At 39.3% G+C, this 18,478-nt stretch overlaps 1 protein-coding gene across 3 annotated transcripts in view; it reads right to left on the bottom strand.

Annotated features, from left to right (window-relative positions):
* Positions 1-18,478, bottom strand: part of SLC9A6 (solute carrier family 9 member A6) — a 56,632-nt gene that overhangs the window by 28,119 nt on the left and 10,035 nt on the right. For all 3 annotated transcript variants that reach the window (XM_085006712.1, XM_085006711.1, XM_085006710.1), the window contains 9 exons: positions 16,763-16,962; positions 14,500-14,577; positions 14,152-14,228; positions 13,737-13,849; positions 10,910-11,015; positions 4,799-4,934; positions 2,870-2,981; positions 2,328-2,416; positions 56-169 (listed from right to left, as the gene is read on the bottom strand). In XM_085006712.1, coding sequence (XP_084862838.1) covers positions 56-169; positions 2,328-2,416; positions 2,870-2,981; positions 4,799-4,934; positions 10,910-11,015; positions 13,737-13,849; positions 14,152-14,228; positions 14,500-14,577; positions 16,763-16,962 — 1,025 coding nt within the window. The remainder of the gene's footprint in view (positions 1-55; positions 170-2,327; positions 2,417-2,869; positions 2,982-4,798; positions 4,935-10,909; positions 11,016-13,736; positions 13,850-14,151; positions 14,229-14,499; positions 14,578-16,762; positions 16,963-18,478) is intronic.

The following is an 18,478-nucleotide window of genomic DNA, read 5'->3' as shown; positions in this document are numbered from 1 at the left end:
AAAAGACCAAAAAAAAAAAAAAAGTTTCCAAAACAGAACACATAATAAAGGATACAAATGCTCCTACTACAAATGTTGGGTTAAAGACATGGTTCTGGAAGGTGAAGAGTGTCAGTCCCATGTAGGAGAAGATGAAATTCTCTGCCAAGAAATTGAGAAGCTCAAACAACTGAAAGGAAATTTTAAAAGGTTAGTCCAGTAAATAGTTATATAACTTGAAAACATGAGCATTACTATGATAATGAAACATATTTCAAACATGTAACATTCATGTATATCCCCCAAAATACGTGATTCAGAGGGGAGCAAATGCAGAGACGTCATTCCTGCTCCACAGAAAAAGCCAGAAGCATCACCCCTTCGCTTCCCCAATCAGCTTCCCTTCTCCAATCCCCATATTCAGTCATTCCTATCCTCCTCCTCCAAACCCCGCCAATTTTTCTTTTGGAATGTGCTTTGCTGTCCCTGCCGCTGCCTTAGTCTAACTTTCATCATGTCCCATCCACAACGCTGCTGCAATGAGCCTAAGGGTATCTCTGCCACCGGCATCTTCTTCTATGCCCCCACCCTACGCAGCTCTCTACATATAGCAGCTAAAGGCACTGCTCTCTGTACAGGCTGTGAGGTCCACTTCCGATTCCTTTATCCTGGCAGAGAGTGCTTCGTGACAACTCTCACCATGCCCCCGTGCCACGTGACTTCCTGTTTTACATAGGTCTCAGCCCTCGTTGAGGGAGTAAGGGCCCACACGTTACACTCTTATGCTCTGAATGCCCCTGCCGCCTGGCCGCCTCTACCCGTTCACATCACTGGGATGAAAAGGTCACAACCAGAAGCATGATAATCACAAAAGAAGACATCTCACTGGTAAAGGCAAACATACAGTAAAGGTTGTATACCATGTACCAAGCTAGTAGGAAGGTTAAAATATAAAAGTAGTAAAATCATTGATAGCTGCAGTAAGTAGTGAAGGGATACACAAAACTAAAGGATATAAAATGTGATGTCAAAGCCGGTAAACATGGGGGAGGGAGAATGCATTTAAACTTAAGACATCAGCAAATATATGCACCCCAATGTTCACTGTAGCATTATTTACAATGGCCAAGATATAGAAGCAACCTAACTGCCTATCAGTAGAAGAACGGATGTGGGGTGTGTGTGTGTGTGTGTGTGTGTGTGTGTGTGTGTGTGTGTAATGGAATATTACTCAGCCATAAAAACAATGAAGTATTGCCATTTGCAACAATTTGGATGGACCTAGAGATGATCCTATTAAGTCAGAGAAGGACAAATACTGTATGATTTCACTTAAAGGTAGAATCTAAAAACCTACATAAATGAAATATAACAAAACAGAAACAGAGTCATATATACAGAGAACAAACAGGTAGTTTGCAGAGGGGAGAGGGGTCAGGAGGGAAAGACACAGGTGATGAAGACCGACAGGTACAAAATTCCAAGTTGTATAATAAATGAGTCACGGGATGACATGCACAGTGTGGGGAATACAGTCAGTAACTATGAAATATCTTTGAGTGGTGACGTATCATAACCACACTTATCTTGGTGATCATTTTGAAATGTATAGAAAAATCAAATCCCTATGTTGTATAACTGCAACTAACATAGTGTAGATCAATTATACTTCGAAAACAAACAAACAAACAAACTCAGAGAAAAAGAAATCGGGCAGGGGTTGGGGGGAATTAGACAAAGGTAATCAAAAGGTACAAACTTCTAGTTACAAGATAAGTAAGTACTAGAGATATAATGTACAACATGACAAATTATATTGTTGTACATTACATGAAAAATATAATTAACACTGCTGTATGTTATATATGAAAGTTGTTGAGAATATCCTAAGAGTCATCACGAGAAAAATTTTTTTCTATTTCCTTAATTTTGTATCTACATGAGATGATGGATGTTCACTAAACTTACTTTAGCCATCATGTCATGTAAGTCAAATCATGACACTGTACACCTTACACCTACACAGTGCTGTATGTCAGTTATACTTCCATCAAAGTGCAAGGAACAAAAAGCCATTAGGTGAGGAAAACAAGGAAACGAAGCTAAATGACTGACCCCTGGAGCCAGAGCAGGAATAGCCCCTGGCTATTCTGCTGACCTATCTCTACCCTAAAAGCTGTCACCCTTCAGTCTGCCCATCCCATCTATTTGCTGGAGTCAATGGAAGAGGAGCTGAAATAAGCAGACATCACTTTCAACACATCAAAGATTATTTTTTCTTAGCACAAAACAACTTCTGTTTCACTGCAAGGAGGGAAAGTTTATTCATAACCTATAAACTCTCTTACCTGTTTAGTTCTATGCTGAGACTCCGTGGACAAGTTATTATACGTATAATGGGCCTGTGTGATGCCACAAAACAACACTGCGACCACACCTATAAAGACAATGAGTTCCAAGTTCTTATCAAAGGAGAGTTCCCAATTTTTAAACTGAAGCTCTTGGTTTTTTTGTTTGTTTGGCTGGTTGGTTTTTTTGTGGCTGCACCCATGGCATGTGGAAGTTCCCAGGCCAGGAATCAAACCCATGCCATAGCAGTGACTTGAGCCACAGTGGTGACACCACTGGATCCTTACCCTGCCAAGCCACCACGAAATTCCTGAGGCTCTTATTTTAAAGGACTAAATTACATACTGAGTGTCAAAACTTTCAGTTGTAACTTAACTTCCATTGAGAATTTTTTGTAACATTCTATAGTGACAGTATAAATCCCAACCCTAACAAGATTGTTCAAATACTATAGGAGTTGGTTCACTTGTAGAAAAAAAAAAAAAAGACTGGCTAAGTCACTCTCTACAAAGGTTGACAACTAAAGGACAAGGTAACCTACCTGTGAAACCCCAAGCTTCAGCCAAGAGGAAGGTGCTCCAGGACATCAGGAAGAACAGGCCTGTCTCTAACAACTGGAACTCCCGTAGTTTGGTGAACTTTGTCACGTAAGACTGTCAAGGTTGAGAAGATCTTATAACACAGACATGTGACTAGAAAAAATCAGTAGTGAAAGCAAGGCCAACATGAAGGCAAATGGAGGCTTCTCCCGCCCAACACCCAAGTCTCAGTGTAAGGTGGCACCAAAGTGAGGCAGCTCTGAACTGAAGCGCTGTACTACGCAGTCAGCAGCTGCCCTTGTGTGAGCAAGTTCTACAGCTCAGCCTATGCAATTGTTTTATGGCTATCACATGCCTTGCAGGAAACCATGGAGTAAAAAGCAGATAGAACAGTAAGGGACAAGAGCGACAGACTAGATATACAATATGCCAACCCAATTAATTTGTGACCCAAAGCTGGACAGCTTCCATAATTACAGCGATTCACATTTATTAAAAATGAGTCAGAAGTTCCTGTCATGGCTCAGATGTAATGAACCCGACCAGTATCCATGAGGTGTGGGTTCGATCCCTGGCCTCGCTCCGTGGGTTAAGGATCCGGCGTTGCCATGTACTGTGGTCTAGGTCACGGACGCAGCTCGGATCCTGCGTTGCTGTGGCTGTGGTGTAGGCCCACAGCTGCAGCTCCGATTCAACCCCTAGCCTGGGAACCTCCATATGCCATGGGTGCGGCCCTAAAAAACAAACAAACAAAAAATGTCATTTCCAGGAGATTTCATGTTTATTTCCTCCTCCGGCTCCTCTGTGATGTAGAGTATTCCACGAGGAAGACACTGAGGCCTGCCACTCACTTATACCATGTTCGTGGCCATGGAAGGGCCTGAGTCAAGCTGCGGGAGACCTCAGGTGGGAATCTACACTCACTCCAACCACCGTGCACGACAACGCAAAGGGTCAGTTCCTCAAGGAACCTCTTTGGGGGAAGAGATGCTATCTGTTCTGGGTCCTCCTTCAGATCTCTTTTCGCTGTCCCTTTATGCCTCAGTTTGTCTGTAAAACGTACCCTTTCAATCTTCCGCATACCACAGTAGGGAAGCCTCTTCCAGCACAAGGCTGAAGTAGAGCAAAAGAACAGATTCTTGGAAAAAGTATTTGTTTTATAGGAAAGTACCTTAGAAGTTTTAGAGCTGGAAGTCCTTCAGAGATCCTCAAGTCCCACTCCTTTTCCGGTCCCTGCCCTCTACCCCCCTACACTGAGGTCCCATGAGGTGAAGTGTCAACGCCTCCCTATCAGAAGCTCCGAAGGCAGAGGCCACAGCTGTCTTGTTTATCTTTGATACAGAGGGCAGAGCACGTGGCATCTAGCAGACAATCAAGAATTTTTTTGACTGAATACAAGAATGACGTGCTCAGTGTTTCTGACAGCAAACTAGTGGCAGTGCAGAGGACTCAAGAGCAGGAGGTGAAAATCAGTGAGAGCTGAGATGAACTCCCATCTGTCCTAACCCAGGAACCCTATTCTGTTCAGCTGGCATCAAGGCTATACTGTCCTATTTGTCCTATTAAACAAAGAGCAGAAGACTGCTAGGCTGAACAGCAGCACGGGACACCCAGAGGCTCTTTGGACTGTATTTACCTTGGTATCAATTCCATCTACAACCTTACATTTCACCCTAAAGGGTCACTGTGTCTAATTCGACTTTGGTAGTGCGTGTTTGAGGGCATGGAGCCCTATGCAAAACAATGAAATTATTTTATTTAATTATTGGTACAGATGATTGCCTAATGTTTTCAAACTAAGTACTGGGTTGTAAGGTTAATAATTATAACACAATGTCAATTATGGAACTAGGAGAGACCACAAAACACAGTATATGATTACTCTGTGAAGTTAACAAGCAAAGATAAACGTAGTAAAAGGATATTAAAGCTGTCACCACTCCAGTAGCAGCACCCATTGCAAAAGATCCACTGAAGATTCCAAGGAAAATCCCGATAGACTTGAACATGGCTGTGACATCAAAGGTGTGGCTGTTGTCTCCAGCTGGCTGGTATGCTACTATGGAGCTACAAGAGAGAGACTGTTCTTACTTCTGGAAGCAACTTTTACTTTTAAAACATTATCTAAAAATAATAAATAAATGCTAAAAAAATTACCTAGTGTAGAGCCTGAAAGACGAAATCAGAGGAGGGGCAAAAACCAAACACTTTGGATTTGAATTGCCAAAATAAGAACCAAAGGTTACCACATCACAGTAGATCCAGCTAGCAAGAAAAACCAGCCTTTCTTAAACGACAATTTCAAAAGGTAGAACATTTTCAGATCCTCTCTATGAAGGCTGTTGTACCAAGCCTTTTATTCCAGCCCCAAGACACTGGGCAGTACTATTCTTTTATGAATCTGTTTACAACTTACTGGTACTGAGTGACTGAAAGCCCTAACATACCAATGCGAACAAAACTAAAGAAAATCTCCCGTATTTCCAACCGAGGCAGAAGGATATAAGGAATACTAGTCAATACTTAACCTGCGTTTCCATGGAAAAAAAAAAAAAGATGACTGAAGTACCCTTTCAATCCTTAGAATACCAGAATGGGCCCAATGCCTCTGACCTCTTCACTCACTGAAATGGACTTTTATTGGACAAGGGGTTTGAAAGGCCTTCCAAGGAATGAGAATGCACTCAACAGTACTTTTAGCATACCAGCTGGATCCTCCACCTCAAACTTCTGAAAGAAAGTCACTCCCTAAGAGGCTAGACAGGCAATTACAAGGGACATTCTCCATCTTGAACTCATAGTCCAAACCTGGTCTAAAAGTACTTCTTTTAAAACAGTTGCCCCAGGAAATAAATGCAGCTGAGAAAATCACTGCTGCCAGCAGGTCTCTGGCAAAAGCACCTACCATTACTGAATCAATCCTCATCTCAGTTAACTGAGGTGCCAGTGTTTTTATAATAAGACCAGATTCAAAGATATCACACAAGTCATATCAAAGAAAAGGAGAAAAACCACATTCCTAAGAATATAATGAATTCTCCCTGTGGTTACTGCAGTATTTTTTCTGGTTCAAGGCTAACATGTGGCCTTGCTATACCGTGTACACCAAGTTCTCTTTGTACCTCCCTAGTTAAGTTAAAAAACAAAACAAAACAAAATCTTCGACCAATCTAAATTTTCCTAATTTTATCTATTTCACTGAAGTATGGCTCTAACACAAATTTCTGGTAATGGTATCCAGAAGTTTCTGAGACTCAATCTGAATTGAAAAATTGAAACATCTGCATTTAAACCTTCAAAGTGACCTGATCATTTTGAGACCAGTGGATGTGATGTTGTTTTAGGAACTGTGAAATGGCCTTTAATGTCATGCTGTCTTACTACACATAAAGAGCCCCACCACTATAAATGAGGTTTGATTACATTATAACATGAAAAGACGGCAGCCAGCTAGAGAAAAGAAAAGATAGTGCTACAGCAACCTTCTTTCTCCCTGGCGATAGTTTTCAAAATGCTGGCAGGAACAAAAAAAATCAATGCCATGCCTCCCGAGACTGCTTTCCCTGGATTAGTTCACAGAAACTCAAGATTCACACTAATCATTACTCCATTCTTTAATCACTAAAGTGTACAAGAACACAGGAAAAGCGTGGGGGGCTAAAAACAGATAAGAGGTTTGTTTTCTTCCTTTTCAGGCAAATGCAGGCCTCTGGACTGAAATATTAACTCATCTTTTCTACATCAGTCAACATTTTATCTTGAAGCAACAACATTTTGATGAATACATCTTTTAAAATCCTGAGAGTAACACAATATACTATTCAGGACAGAAAATCACCCCATCATTCCACTTCCCTGACAAATCTCTTACTTTCCTTCTGTATTTCTTTCCCTTCTTTTTGTTACATGCATGCCATTTCATGTTTAGTTGTAATCAGAGTGAACCGATGGTTTTGAATTCTGCTTCTTCAACTGACAATGACATAAGAATTATTACAATCTCCCTAACCATGGTTTTTTAAGACTTCAAAAATGGTCCAAATGAATGGAACATAATTTACTTAACCATTTCCTCGTTGTGGAGCATTTAAAAGTCACTTCTAATATTTTTGCTACTATAAATAACAGTGTGAAAGAACCTATTTGTACTTTTTAAAAATTTTGGACGGTTTCCCTGTGCTACACTCCTAAAATAGGGTATTACTCTACCTATGGCTCCTTTCACATGTTGAGCAATGGCTTCTCAACAGATCTGGATGACATTCTAGGAGGGAAATATGACTTTATCCCTCAATTTTTTAGTGATCATATCCATCGACCTAGAAATACTCCTTCTAAAAATTATCCACAGAAATACTCTCAAGGATTCAGACATTTTCACATAAACATGTTCACGCTAGTGCTATTCACAATAATACAATATTAGAAACCACCAAATACTAATCAATAGGGTATCGGAGGGGTGAATTTGTCGTGTATCTGTACAATGGAACAATGGAGGTACTGACATAGTAGAACGTCCAAGTGCAAAAAGCAAGTTACAGAAAAGTATATATATGCCTCTTTTTGTCTAAAAATTAATATATTTAGGAGTTCCCTTGTAGCTCAGCAGGTTAAGGATATGGCACTGTCACTGCTATAGCTCAGGTCACTGCTGTGAAGAAGGTTCCATCCCTGGCTCAGGAACCTCCACAAGTGCCACGGGGGTGGCAAAAAAAAAAAAAAAAAGTACTGCTAACCTGTTGGGTCAAAAAACAAACAAAAACAACTTTGGACATAAATTTCAAGAAGGGATATCTTAACTTGTTAACTGCCAAACAGAAGCCCTTCGGAAAGGGGTCCCCCTCTTTGTACAAGGCTGTTTCTATAGAATACACACACTAGAAACTCATCGACCTAACAGAAGTCAACACAAAGAAGACTACTTCTACCTAATGTACTTTTAAAGACAAATGAAAGATGATGCCGAACGTATCGCTGAGCACTCCAGCTCGTAAGCTCCCATAGGCTGCAGCATAACTGCCTTCCCTTCTTCTCTGCGGCAGCAACTTACTGGATCACCTCTGTGAAGACACTCACACAGCTAACAATTGCCCTGTACAACAGCCCTCCCCACCGCAGTTCCACCAGACTATGCAATGAGTCAACTTCTCTCCTACGAATTTCGACTAGTACTAGCTAAGGACCATCCTTAGGAAAAGTGAGAAAACTATCACTTGAATCGTTCTCTACAAGGCTGAATCCTCTCACAGGGCCCAATGTGAGAAAGCTGCAGCAGGAGAAGTCCTGCTCCCTTTGGGAGAAGCGTTATGGAAAGGGCATTCTCTTTCTAACACATTTGTTCTTCACCAACACTGATACACAAACCCCCAAGCTCTGAATTTTCCAATGAGTTTTTTCTTTTAACACTAACTGTTCTTAAAATTGCAGGACATGGAGTTCCTGTCATGGCTCACTGGTCAACAAACCCGACCAGCATCCATGAGGACGCGGGTTCAATCCCCAGCCTTGCTCAGTGGGTTAAGGATCCAGTGTTGCCGTGAACTGTGGTGTAGGTCGCAGACGTGGCTCAGATCTGGCATTGCTGTGGCTGTGGTGTAGGCTGGCGGCTACAGCTCCAATTAGACTCCCAGCCTGGGAACCTCCAGATGCCGTGAGTGTGGCCCTCAAAAGACAAAATAAATAAATAAATAAATAAAGTTGCAGGGAATAAGTTGCTTTATTAATGGAAAAGCTGAGGCACAGGACACATTAGTTTAAAACAAGACTGGAAGAGAGATTTTTCTGACTCTTCCTCTGTTAGGGCCATGAACACTTATTACATATAGTAAGATGATTAAGGAGCAGAATAGTTATTCAGGAGGGTGAACTGATGCTAAAAATAACTGCCTGTTCCCTATTCTCTGTCGGGTAGCACTGGAGAGCTCACATGTTCCTATTACTGAAAACTTCAACAATCTTTGTAGCTTCAGTTTTTGTAACATATAAGTTATAAGCATATTATCCATTTCTTCCTCCCTTTGAATCATAGAAAAGCCAGGGAGCAGATCAGAAGCACAGTGACGACCTGCACCCAGCTGTGGCAACACCGGATCCTTAACCCACTGTGCCAGGCTGGGGATCAAACCTGTGTCCCAGTGCTGCAGGGATGCTGTCGACCCGACCCTGTTGCACCACAGCAGGAACTCCTAGGCTTTATTTCTTAAATTAAATTTACATTAGTGGTAGACGGCACAAAAAAATCTGGCAATAAATATGGTGGAGGAGGTAAAATTAACATACATTTACAGTCAAGAAAGAGAGCTGATCTTTTGCACATGTTCATACACAACATTTAACGGATTAGTGTTACCTCTCAGAAAGGCTAATTTTCCACTTTGTAGTCAGACAATAGGGCAATCAAGCTATGTGAACCAGAGTCGGTGACAGATTACTTTCATCGTTAATGAAGTGGAAATGAAGGAAAGAAAGAAAAGTAATAAGAAGGAAATGTGAAGGGCTTTTACTGCTCTATCATAGAAAGTTCTGGTATGGAATAAAAGCAACTATCTGTAGGGTTAAATATTTGCTTAATAGGAGTAGGAGTGAGTTGGCAGGACTGAGTTCCTCAGAAGTTCAGACCCACTTTTACCTGAAAATACCTTCTAATAGCATGCACAGTAATTTCTATAGCTAGATTAAGACATTTTCATTAACCATCTTTAAAAAGGGTACTCTTTAACACTTCCTAAAGTTTCTGAAATGATTATGTTAAATAAGAGAAATACAAATTAAACTTATGAGGTATTTCTCAATTATCAAATTGGCAAAAATTCAAAAGTCTGACAAATATTCTCTTGGTGAAGCCATAAGAAAACAGGCACTCCCATAATTTGGTGATTTAAATGCAAAACAGCATAATGCTTTTTCACAGGCAATTTAGCAGTGTAACGAAATTACAACTGTATTTACCCATTAACCCACTAATCTTACTTCTGGAAATTTATTGTACCAATACACCTATGTATGTATAAAACAGTTAAGTTCAAGGTTAATCAATACGGCATTACTTGAGATAGCAAAGGACTGAAAATCCTTTATACTTCAGCGACAGAAGACTGATTAAATACACTATAGTACAGTTCATGATATTGTACATAGAATACTATGTGGCTACAAACAAAGAATGAGAAATTCCTTGTTTTGATATAGAAAGATCTCCAGAATACAGTTATGCCAAAGTCCGATATAGAACATATATAGCACATTACTTTTTTTTTTTTTTTTTTTTTGTCTTTTTGCCTTTTCTAGGGCCGCTCCTGCGGCATAAGGAGGTTCCCAGGCTAGGGGTCTAATCGGAGCTGTAGCCGCAGGCCTACACCACAGCCACAGCAATGCCAGATCCTTAACCCACTGAGCGAGGCCAGGGATCAAACCTGCCACCTCATGGTTCCCAGTCGGATTCGTTAACCGCTGAGCCACGACGGGAACTCCCCAGCACATTACTTTTAAAATAAGAATATTTATTCATATGCATGCTTGATTTGAATTAAGAAATACTAGGATACCCTAGAAACTAATAAAAATGACTAACTATAAGGGGCTGGGGAAATAGGTAGATGAGGACCCGAGTAAGAACATGACTTTTCAGTGTACATCCTTCTATATAGTTTTGATGTTTGAAACACGTGAATATGTGCCCAAAACTTAATTTAGTGAAAAAATAAAATGTCCATGTTATAATGTTAAACAAAATACAAAATTATATATACACTATAATCACAACAATGTAAAAATACTACACATTGAAAAAAAAGAATTTAAAAAATGTCCTAGAATGTTTACAGTAATAGTCTTCAGGTTTGGGGAGTACATATTTTTTTCTTCCTTTTCTTCTTTGCACTTCCCATGTTATCTATAAGCATGTATTTCTTCAAGAGGAAAAAAATGCTTCTGTTTTTCAAATGTTTCCATTCATAATATACTTCGCTTAATAAGTGATTTTTGGTTCTTAGCAGCCTAACATTCAATATACGAAATATAATAAGAAAACAAACACTTACGAAGATAGCACTATGGCAACAGCATCATTGAGGACACTTTCACCAAAAAGAAGTGCATAGAGTTCAACATCAACTTGAAGCTCGTGGAATATGGCAAGAACAGTCACTAGCAAGTAGAAGGAGTCAGAGGAATATTAAGATGTTACAAATATAATATTTCCCTTCCATAGATGATCATAAGTTATTTAGAAATTCATTTTTTCCATCTAAAACTTTAATTAAAGTATAATTTACAATCTTGTGCCAACTTCTGCTGTACAGCAAATTGACCCAATCATACATACATATACATTCTTTTTCTCATACTATCTTCCATCATGGTAATGTCATTTGTAGCAACATAGATGCAACTAGAGAATTCTCACACTAAGTGAAATAAGTCAGAAATAGAAAGACAAATACCATATGATATCACTTATATCTGGAATCTAATATATGGCACACATGAACCTAACTAGAAATTCATTTATTCATCTCAGATTCGATCTTAACAAATATTCTCTTACTATATTAAAGACTCAGCAACTTTATGTCAATATTTTTCTTTTCCCTGACCGTGTACCTATAGTGTCTACTTCCTCTCTCTTATAAAGAACTGAAAATCATCTTGGAGGACTGACTTGGCCTACATTCTTCATGCAAATGCTAATAATCTTGTCCATCTCTTTTCCATAAAGAATACATTCAGGATTCCTTACAGACCAGGTGATCATTAATCTTTGATGAAGAAGACTATTATGAAAAGCATTTCCTGACACAAACTTCATTTTTTCCTTGGAGCCGTACAACTCACTTCTATTTGACTCACTAATTTCAAGCATACCAGTTCAGCAAAGACAGTAGAAAATGAAAACACAAGTTTGGTTTTCAGTTGGGATAAAATTTATGACCAGAATTACAGGTGCTATATTTAACTTAATAAGAAGCCAACTATCATGCCATTACAGCTTGAGAGAAAAAAACCTGTTTTTAGGAAACAATTACATGAGAATTCTTGAAAAATCAAAAGAGAGTAAAGTTGCATTCTAACTTTAATTGCTGAGTTACATACAACTCACTTGCTAAATAAACCCAAGCAAACGCAAAAGATTGTTATAAGCAGGGTTGGGAGGGCCTTTTCAAATGTCAACCAAAAAACAGGAAGCTTGTATTTAAACAGACACAGTTTCTAGTGCAAAGCACTTCATCTGGCATATGCTGATACCAAAGCTAACCAAGAGAAGGAGAAAAGGAGGGCAGGAGAAAAGGCTGTAGAATTTTAAAGAGAGAACCTCTGGCTTACTCTTCTCTTGAGCAAACAACTGCAAAATTAAAGAATTATCATAGGGGCAAATACCTATATAATTCAGAAGAAATATAACTATCCAACTTTATATAACCAAAACGGTTTTGCTTGAACCATTCAGGCAATACTCCTAGCAAACAAAATCAGAAGTTTTAAGTAATGTAGCCAGTCCAACTGACTCAGATTTCTCACTGACTCTGAAAAATCAAGGACCTTGCTTCTAGTGAGAGAACACAGAAAACAGACCACTGGCTCCTTGCAAAAACCATCTCATCTTCATATTGATAATGGGAACAGCTACAAACCGTAAGGGAGTAGCCTTGACTATCTCCAAGGAGGGATATGATTTTCAGTTTTAAAAATGCCAAACTACACAAATACCTCTCCAAAATGTCCTCTGAGCTTTAAAAATTATATCTTATATAACTGGGAACTATATCTAGTCACTTATGACAGAGCATGATAATGTGAGAAAAAACAATGTGTGTGTGTGTGTGTGTGTGTGTGTGAGAGAGAGAGACTGGGTCACCTTGCTGTATGGTAAAAAAAGTGACAGAACACTATAAACCAGCTATAATGGAAAAAAATAAAAATCATTAATTAAAATAAATAAAAATTTTAAAAAATCATCTCATATAGAGCACATTTCCTACTTTCTAGAAGGCCCTCTGTTATCAGCATTAACATAGCAATTCAGAGATAACCTTAGGATCCTACCTTTAATTATGCTGGATGATAATTAAAGAAGATTATTAACTTACAAGGTCAAAGGGTAAAACAGAACAAATCTCTACTAAGGATCTAAAGTCTAGTGAAAGAATGCATTCATCTTAGTGCAAAAAAAACGCAGTCTCTGCTCTTATCCCTACATCTTCAGCCCACATATTCTCTAAATTCTTAATACGAATGTGGCTGTGAAGCTCACCAATATTATATTAGGAAAACTACAATCTAATTCATCCACCTCAGTACAATTAAATTCATTCTCTAGTCATGCCACTATCAAAACTATTTTATAATCAGAAAGGCAATTTTATAAAAAAACAATTCTTCAATGTGTATTATAGCCCATCAATGACCCAAAATCATTCTTGTTCTTGCACAACGGCCTTCCAACAATCATTTAAAAACTTTTTCTTACTCTTAAATGCAGAAAGTTGAATGTAAACAGATTTTTAGGGATCTAGAAGTTTGAAAGGAAATTATTACCCATCTTAACTCCTATAGTTCATCTTCTACAGCCAGTCACTTGGGAGAGAGACCAACCTGAAATTCTGGAGAAAATACCTTATAGCCCAGTCTAAACTGCATCAAATTGTGGATCAGTAATAGGAAATAGAAGAAAGAGAAAAAAATGTCTGCTTAAGCCAAAAGGAACCATGAATTTTGCTTTTTTTCCTCTACAACTGGAAAATATAGTAATATGGGGAGTACCTAATCCTAAATTCTACACCTCGAAGGAAGAAATACCCACACACGTGCACTGATGACCAAACACTGTACAGCTTAAGTACTTGGGCCCCACTCCCATGTACAACATACCTGGATCAGTTGCCGATACAATGGCACCAAAGAGCAGGCAATCTGTAAAGTAAAAATCTCCTGCAAGTTGTCCGGTTACTTTCATCAGTGTTACACAGCCGTACATTATCGATCTGTTCAATAAACATATTTCTACTTTAGAAAAAAACATCAACTGTTAAAGAAGTCAGAACATAGTAAGCACAAGAAGATAGGTCTACTGCAGTGCTTTGTGACTAATCCCAAATTTACCTTATGCCATTTAAATAAGGTAATGCCTTAGCCTTAAGGAAAACTCAAACAACTTACTATCTATGTGAATACATTTTACTGCAAAAGTCCTTAAACACATTCAAGAACACTGCATAAATCAAATATGTATTATTTTAAAATTATAATTTGAAGGCTAAAAGTGTTTTAAGCCTCAAGTACTTACCCAATTACAAAACAAGAAATTGCAGTTCCAAGAAAAGCGTATGCTAGGATAGACCCAAGGTTTCGAAAGAAGTGTCTCTGACAAAAAAAAAAGTTACACTGTGTAAGAATACGCACCAATTATTTAAAAAAGAAAAGGTTTTCTCTTCTAGTATGCTATGCTAATATCAAATGCATTATTCATTAAAGGAGATAAGAGAAAGAATTTTTGGATAGGCGTAAATTTTGGCATCTCAAAAGAGAGGAGAGTGGGGGACCTGGAAAGAACTGCCTGTTTCTGAAGTGTCAAGGATGATAAAGCCCTGGAATTTAAGGTTGTTCAAAGCATATAAAATACAAAGGCACTTACTCTTTTCAGACTATATCCCGCATAAAATATGATAGGAGGAAGTAATATGTTGAAAAATACTTCCGGATCAAAAGTAACCTGTTAAAATAAAGAGATTTTTTTAAATGAATTCCCTCAGAAGATTTCATATTACATCATCAAATGAGCAAAACGAAAAAAGAGTAAATGTTAAATTGGCAAAAGGCAAGAATATTACTACTGTGGTAAATGAAAAATACTTCACATAGGACAATCGTTGTTCCACTTCTCAACCAAATGACAAGGAGATCACGTTGGAACAGTCAGTTCAGTCTTATCTGTGTGAGGTATGTTTAAATATATTATAGGCGTTCCCATCATGGCTCAGTAGTAACGAACCCGAATCCATGAGGAGGCAGGTTCTATCCCTGGCCTTGCTCAGTGGGTTAAGGATCTGGTGTTGCCATGAGCTGTGGGGTAGGCTGCAGACACTGCTCAGATTCTGCTCTGCTGTGGCTGTGGTGTAGGCCAGCAGCTACAGTTCCAATTGGACCCCTAGCCTGGGAACTCCCATGTGCTGCAGGTGCAGCCCTAAAAAGCAAAAATAAAAATTAAAAAAAAAAATAAAGTACTATTATAGTAAAAATCTTTAAAATAAGAGAAAGCATGAACATATCTTTGCTATAAATAAAAGAGACCCAATAGAATTCCCTCTGTGGTGCAACAGGATCAGCAGCATCAACGCTGGGATGCAGGTTCGATCCCTGGCCTGGCACAGTGGGTTAAGGATCCGGCACTGCTGCACCTGTGGCTGGGATCCGATCACTGGCCCAGGAACTCCATATGCTGCAGGTAGGTCAAAAAAGGAAAAAAAAGAGACCCCAAACTGGTAATATACAATCTAGGGGTATAGCATTATTATCAGCAAGAGGAAAACAGACTTTTTGCATAGGTAACATTTCTAAAGGTATACAACATATTATGGTAAAAAGTTTCTGTACAACTCAAATTTCTAGTCCTGATAGCCCATACCTTTTAATACCTCTTCCCTATAATAATACAGACACCCCCTTCTGTTCATAAGGCTGTAGTAGGATTTGACATGAACACAAAGCAGCTACACACATACCCATGCTAAAACTTCATTCCCTAGAACTTTTAAGGAACTGGAATTTTCCACAGGTGGAAAAACCCTTGCTGCAAAGTAAACTTGAAGTTTGTATGCAATTTTAAAAACCATTAAAGATGGTCAGGAACACAACCAAGTAGCTATAAAAGCCAAGTCCTGCCAATGTAGAAGGCGGAAGCAGAGGCAAATGGCCAAGGGTGGGTAAAAACAGAGACACGAGCAAAGAGGCCCTGAGAAGCTTCAGGATAGAAACTATGAGAGGGACAGGAGAATGCAGCTCCAGGAATGTCTGGGAGCCGGGAAAAGGCAACCCAACCTACATCAAGCTTCATGCACAGCATGGTACACTAACTGCTACTCAGACTGAGGCCCCTGAAGTTACACCAGATTATTAATTAAAGAAAGATTAAGTTGTGCTTAATATTAGAGTATAATCAAGGAGTTCCTGCTGTGGCACAGTAGGTTAAGAACCCAACTGCAGCAGCTTGGGTTGCTGCGAAGGCTCAGGTTTGCTCGTTGCCCTGGCACAGTGGGTTAAAGGAACCGGCCTTGCTTCAGCCATGGCTTGGATTCAATCCCTGGCCAAGGAACATCCATGTGCCACGAGTGTGGCCATAAAAATTCAAAAAAAAAACCATAATCAAGGCAAGAAAGAATACAAAATATTTTAATGGAGGGAGTTCTATTGTGAGGCAGTGGGCTAAGGATCCGGCATTGTCACTGCTGCAGCCTGGGTCGCTGCTGTGGCTTGGGTTTGATCCCTGGCCCGGGAACTTCCACATGCCTTGGGCAAGGCCAAAAATAAAAAATGTAAAATTTTAGGTACTATCAAACAAACTCACTGTGCTGAAGTACTATAAAACCTCAAGGGCCATAAGCAATTTGAAAGAAACACTTATAAATTCTGCTTAACTCAATACTGGTCACCATTTATTACAACTGTAAACATTTACAGAGTAAAACAAAAAAGGTTATGCTACTTAGCCTCAATCAGAAAAATGAGGCTACAGACATGTCAATTTCCTTAGCACCGCATTACATTCATTGAGGTCTGCTCCACTTTAAAAGACTGATTATTCTAAATATCATTAAAAATTCATTATTTTTCTCCTGAATGACTTTGCTGCTATTATACTTTTGTAAAAATTCAAAGACTCCCTTTAACGACAAACTTACCTTCCTAAGCATTTCATTATCTTGAACGTTATTGAGTTCATGGGAACTAATCTCTCCTTTCAGCGTATACTCATAAAATTTTCCACTAACGTTTACCAATAAGGTCGTTGGGCTTGACTGCACTTCACAGCTCAGGGTCACGTTATTTACATCACTTGGAACATGAATGCCATATCGAAGCACAAGGCCCACCAAAAGACCTGGAAATAATAAAAGGATAACATAAGCTCTTCTTTTAGACAAAGACTACTTCTTCTGCACCCCACACATACCTTTGGATTGATAATAGGAACTCTTTTATGGTAGTCCCCTGAGTTCAAACCTCATTTTTAGACCAAATGCAGTTACATTTTTAATTTTTATTTCTTTGCTTCTTAGGGCCACACCTGCAGCATGTGGAAGTTCCCAGGCTAGGGGTCAAATCGGAGCCGCAGCTGCTGGCCTATACCACAGCCACAGCAATGGGATCTGAGTCACGTCTGCGACCTACACCACAGCTCATGGCCACGCCAGATCCTTAACCCACTGAGCAAGGCCAGGGATTGAACCCGCCTCCTCATGGATACTGGTTGGGTTCATTAACCACCGAGCCACGAAAGGAACTCCTGCAGTGACATTTTAAAGCATTAATGAATTCACAAATCTAAGAGTGTGCTATTCTAATCATCCAGTGATACAGAAGGGGACAAAATTCCCTAGGGTAACAACACATGTCACTGTATTCCTAGATCAAGATATAAATAACTGATTAGGATAGAAACAAAATGAGAAAATACATTCAAATCACCTGTACAGAGAATATGCTCCAAGGTATCCCAACCTGACAATGTAATCATGTTAGAAATGTGTTGACCACCTCCATCCGTCAATTCACAAGACGTAAACACATGCACTTCTCAAGTTACTCCTAAAGCACATGGCTGGCCAAACAATACAAACTTTACAAACTGGAAAGTCAATGACGTTTGTAGATTGATTGAGTTCTTCTAATATTAAAAGGTCAGATTTTTTTTTTTTTGTCTTTTTGCCATTTCTTCGGCCGCTCCCTCAGCTAGGGTTCGAATCGGAGCTGTAGCCTCCGGCCTACACCACAGCCACAGCAATGCGGGATCCAAGCCACGTCTGCGACCTACACCACAGCTCACGGCAACGCCGGATCCTCAACCCACTGAGCAAGGGCAGGGATCGAACCCGCAACCTCATGGTTCCTAGTCAGATTCGTTAACCACTGAGCCACGACGGGAACGCCAGAATTTAATTTTAAAATAGATGTTGTAAAATCAAAACATGGAATAGAAGTCCTGACTCTGACACTATGATATCAATGTATTACTAGAATTTTACCTGGATCATCACATTGATATTCAAAGATGCACAATGTTCTAGGTACTATAAAACTATACTGACCAATAGGTTTAATAATGATCTTATGGAGATATAATTCACATAGCACAAATTTTACACTTTTAAGCTGTACAATTCCATGGCTTTCAGTATATTCACAAAGTTGTATATTCACCACTTGGATCACTACTATCCAATTCCAAAACATTTTCACTGCTCCAAAAAGAAATCCTAAACCTATTAGCAGTTACTCTCCATTTCTTCCCACCTCAACTCCCATTCCCCTGGCAACCGCTATTCTACTTTTTCTCTACCCAGATTTACCTATTCTGGACATTTGATATAAACGGAATCTTACAACATGTGACCTTT

This window comes from Sus scrofa, chromosome X (assembly GCF_054392235.1).
Source record: "Sus scrofa isolate SSC_HxYL_T2T_F1_AM1 chromosome X, Sscrofa_HxYL_maternal_Yorkshire_Landrace_v2.0, whole genome shotgun sequence".
Lineage (NCBI taxonomy): Eukaryota > Metazoa > Chordata > Mammalia > Artiodactyla > Suidae > Sus > Sus scrofa.
The sequence above is the reverse complement of the archived record's forward strand: the minus strand, read 5'-3'. Positions and strand labels throughout refer to the sequence as shown.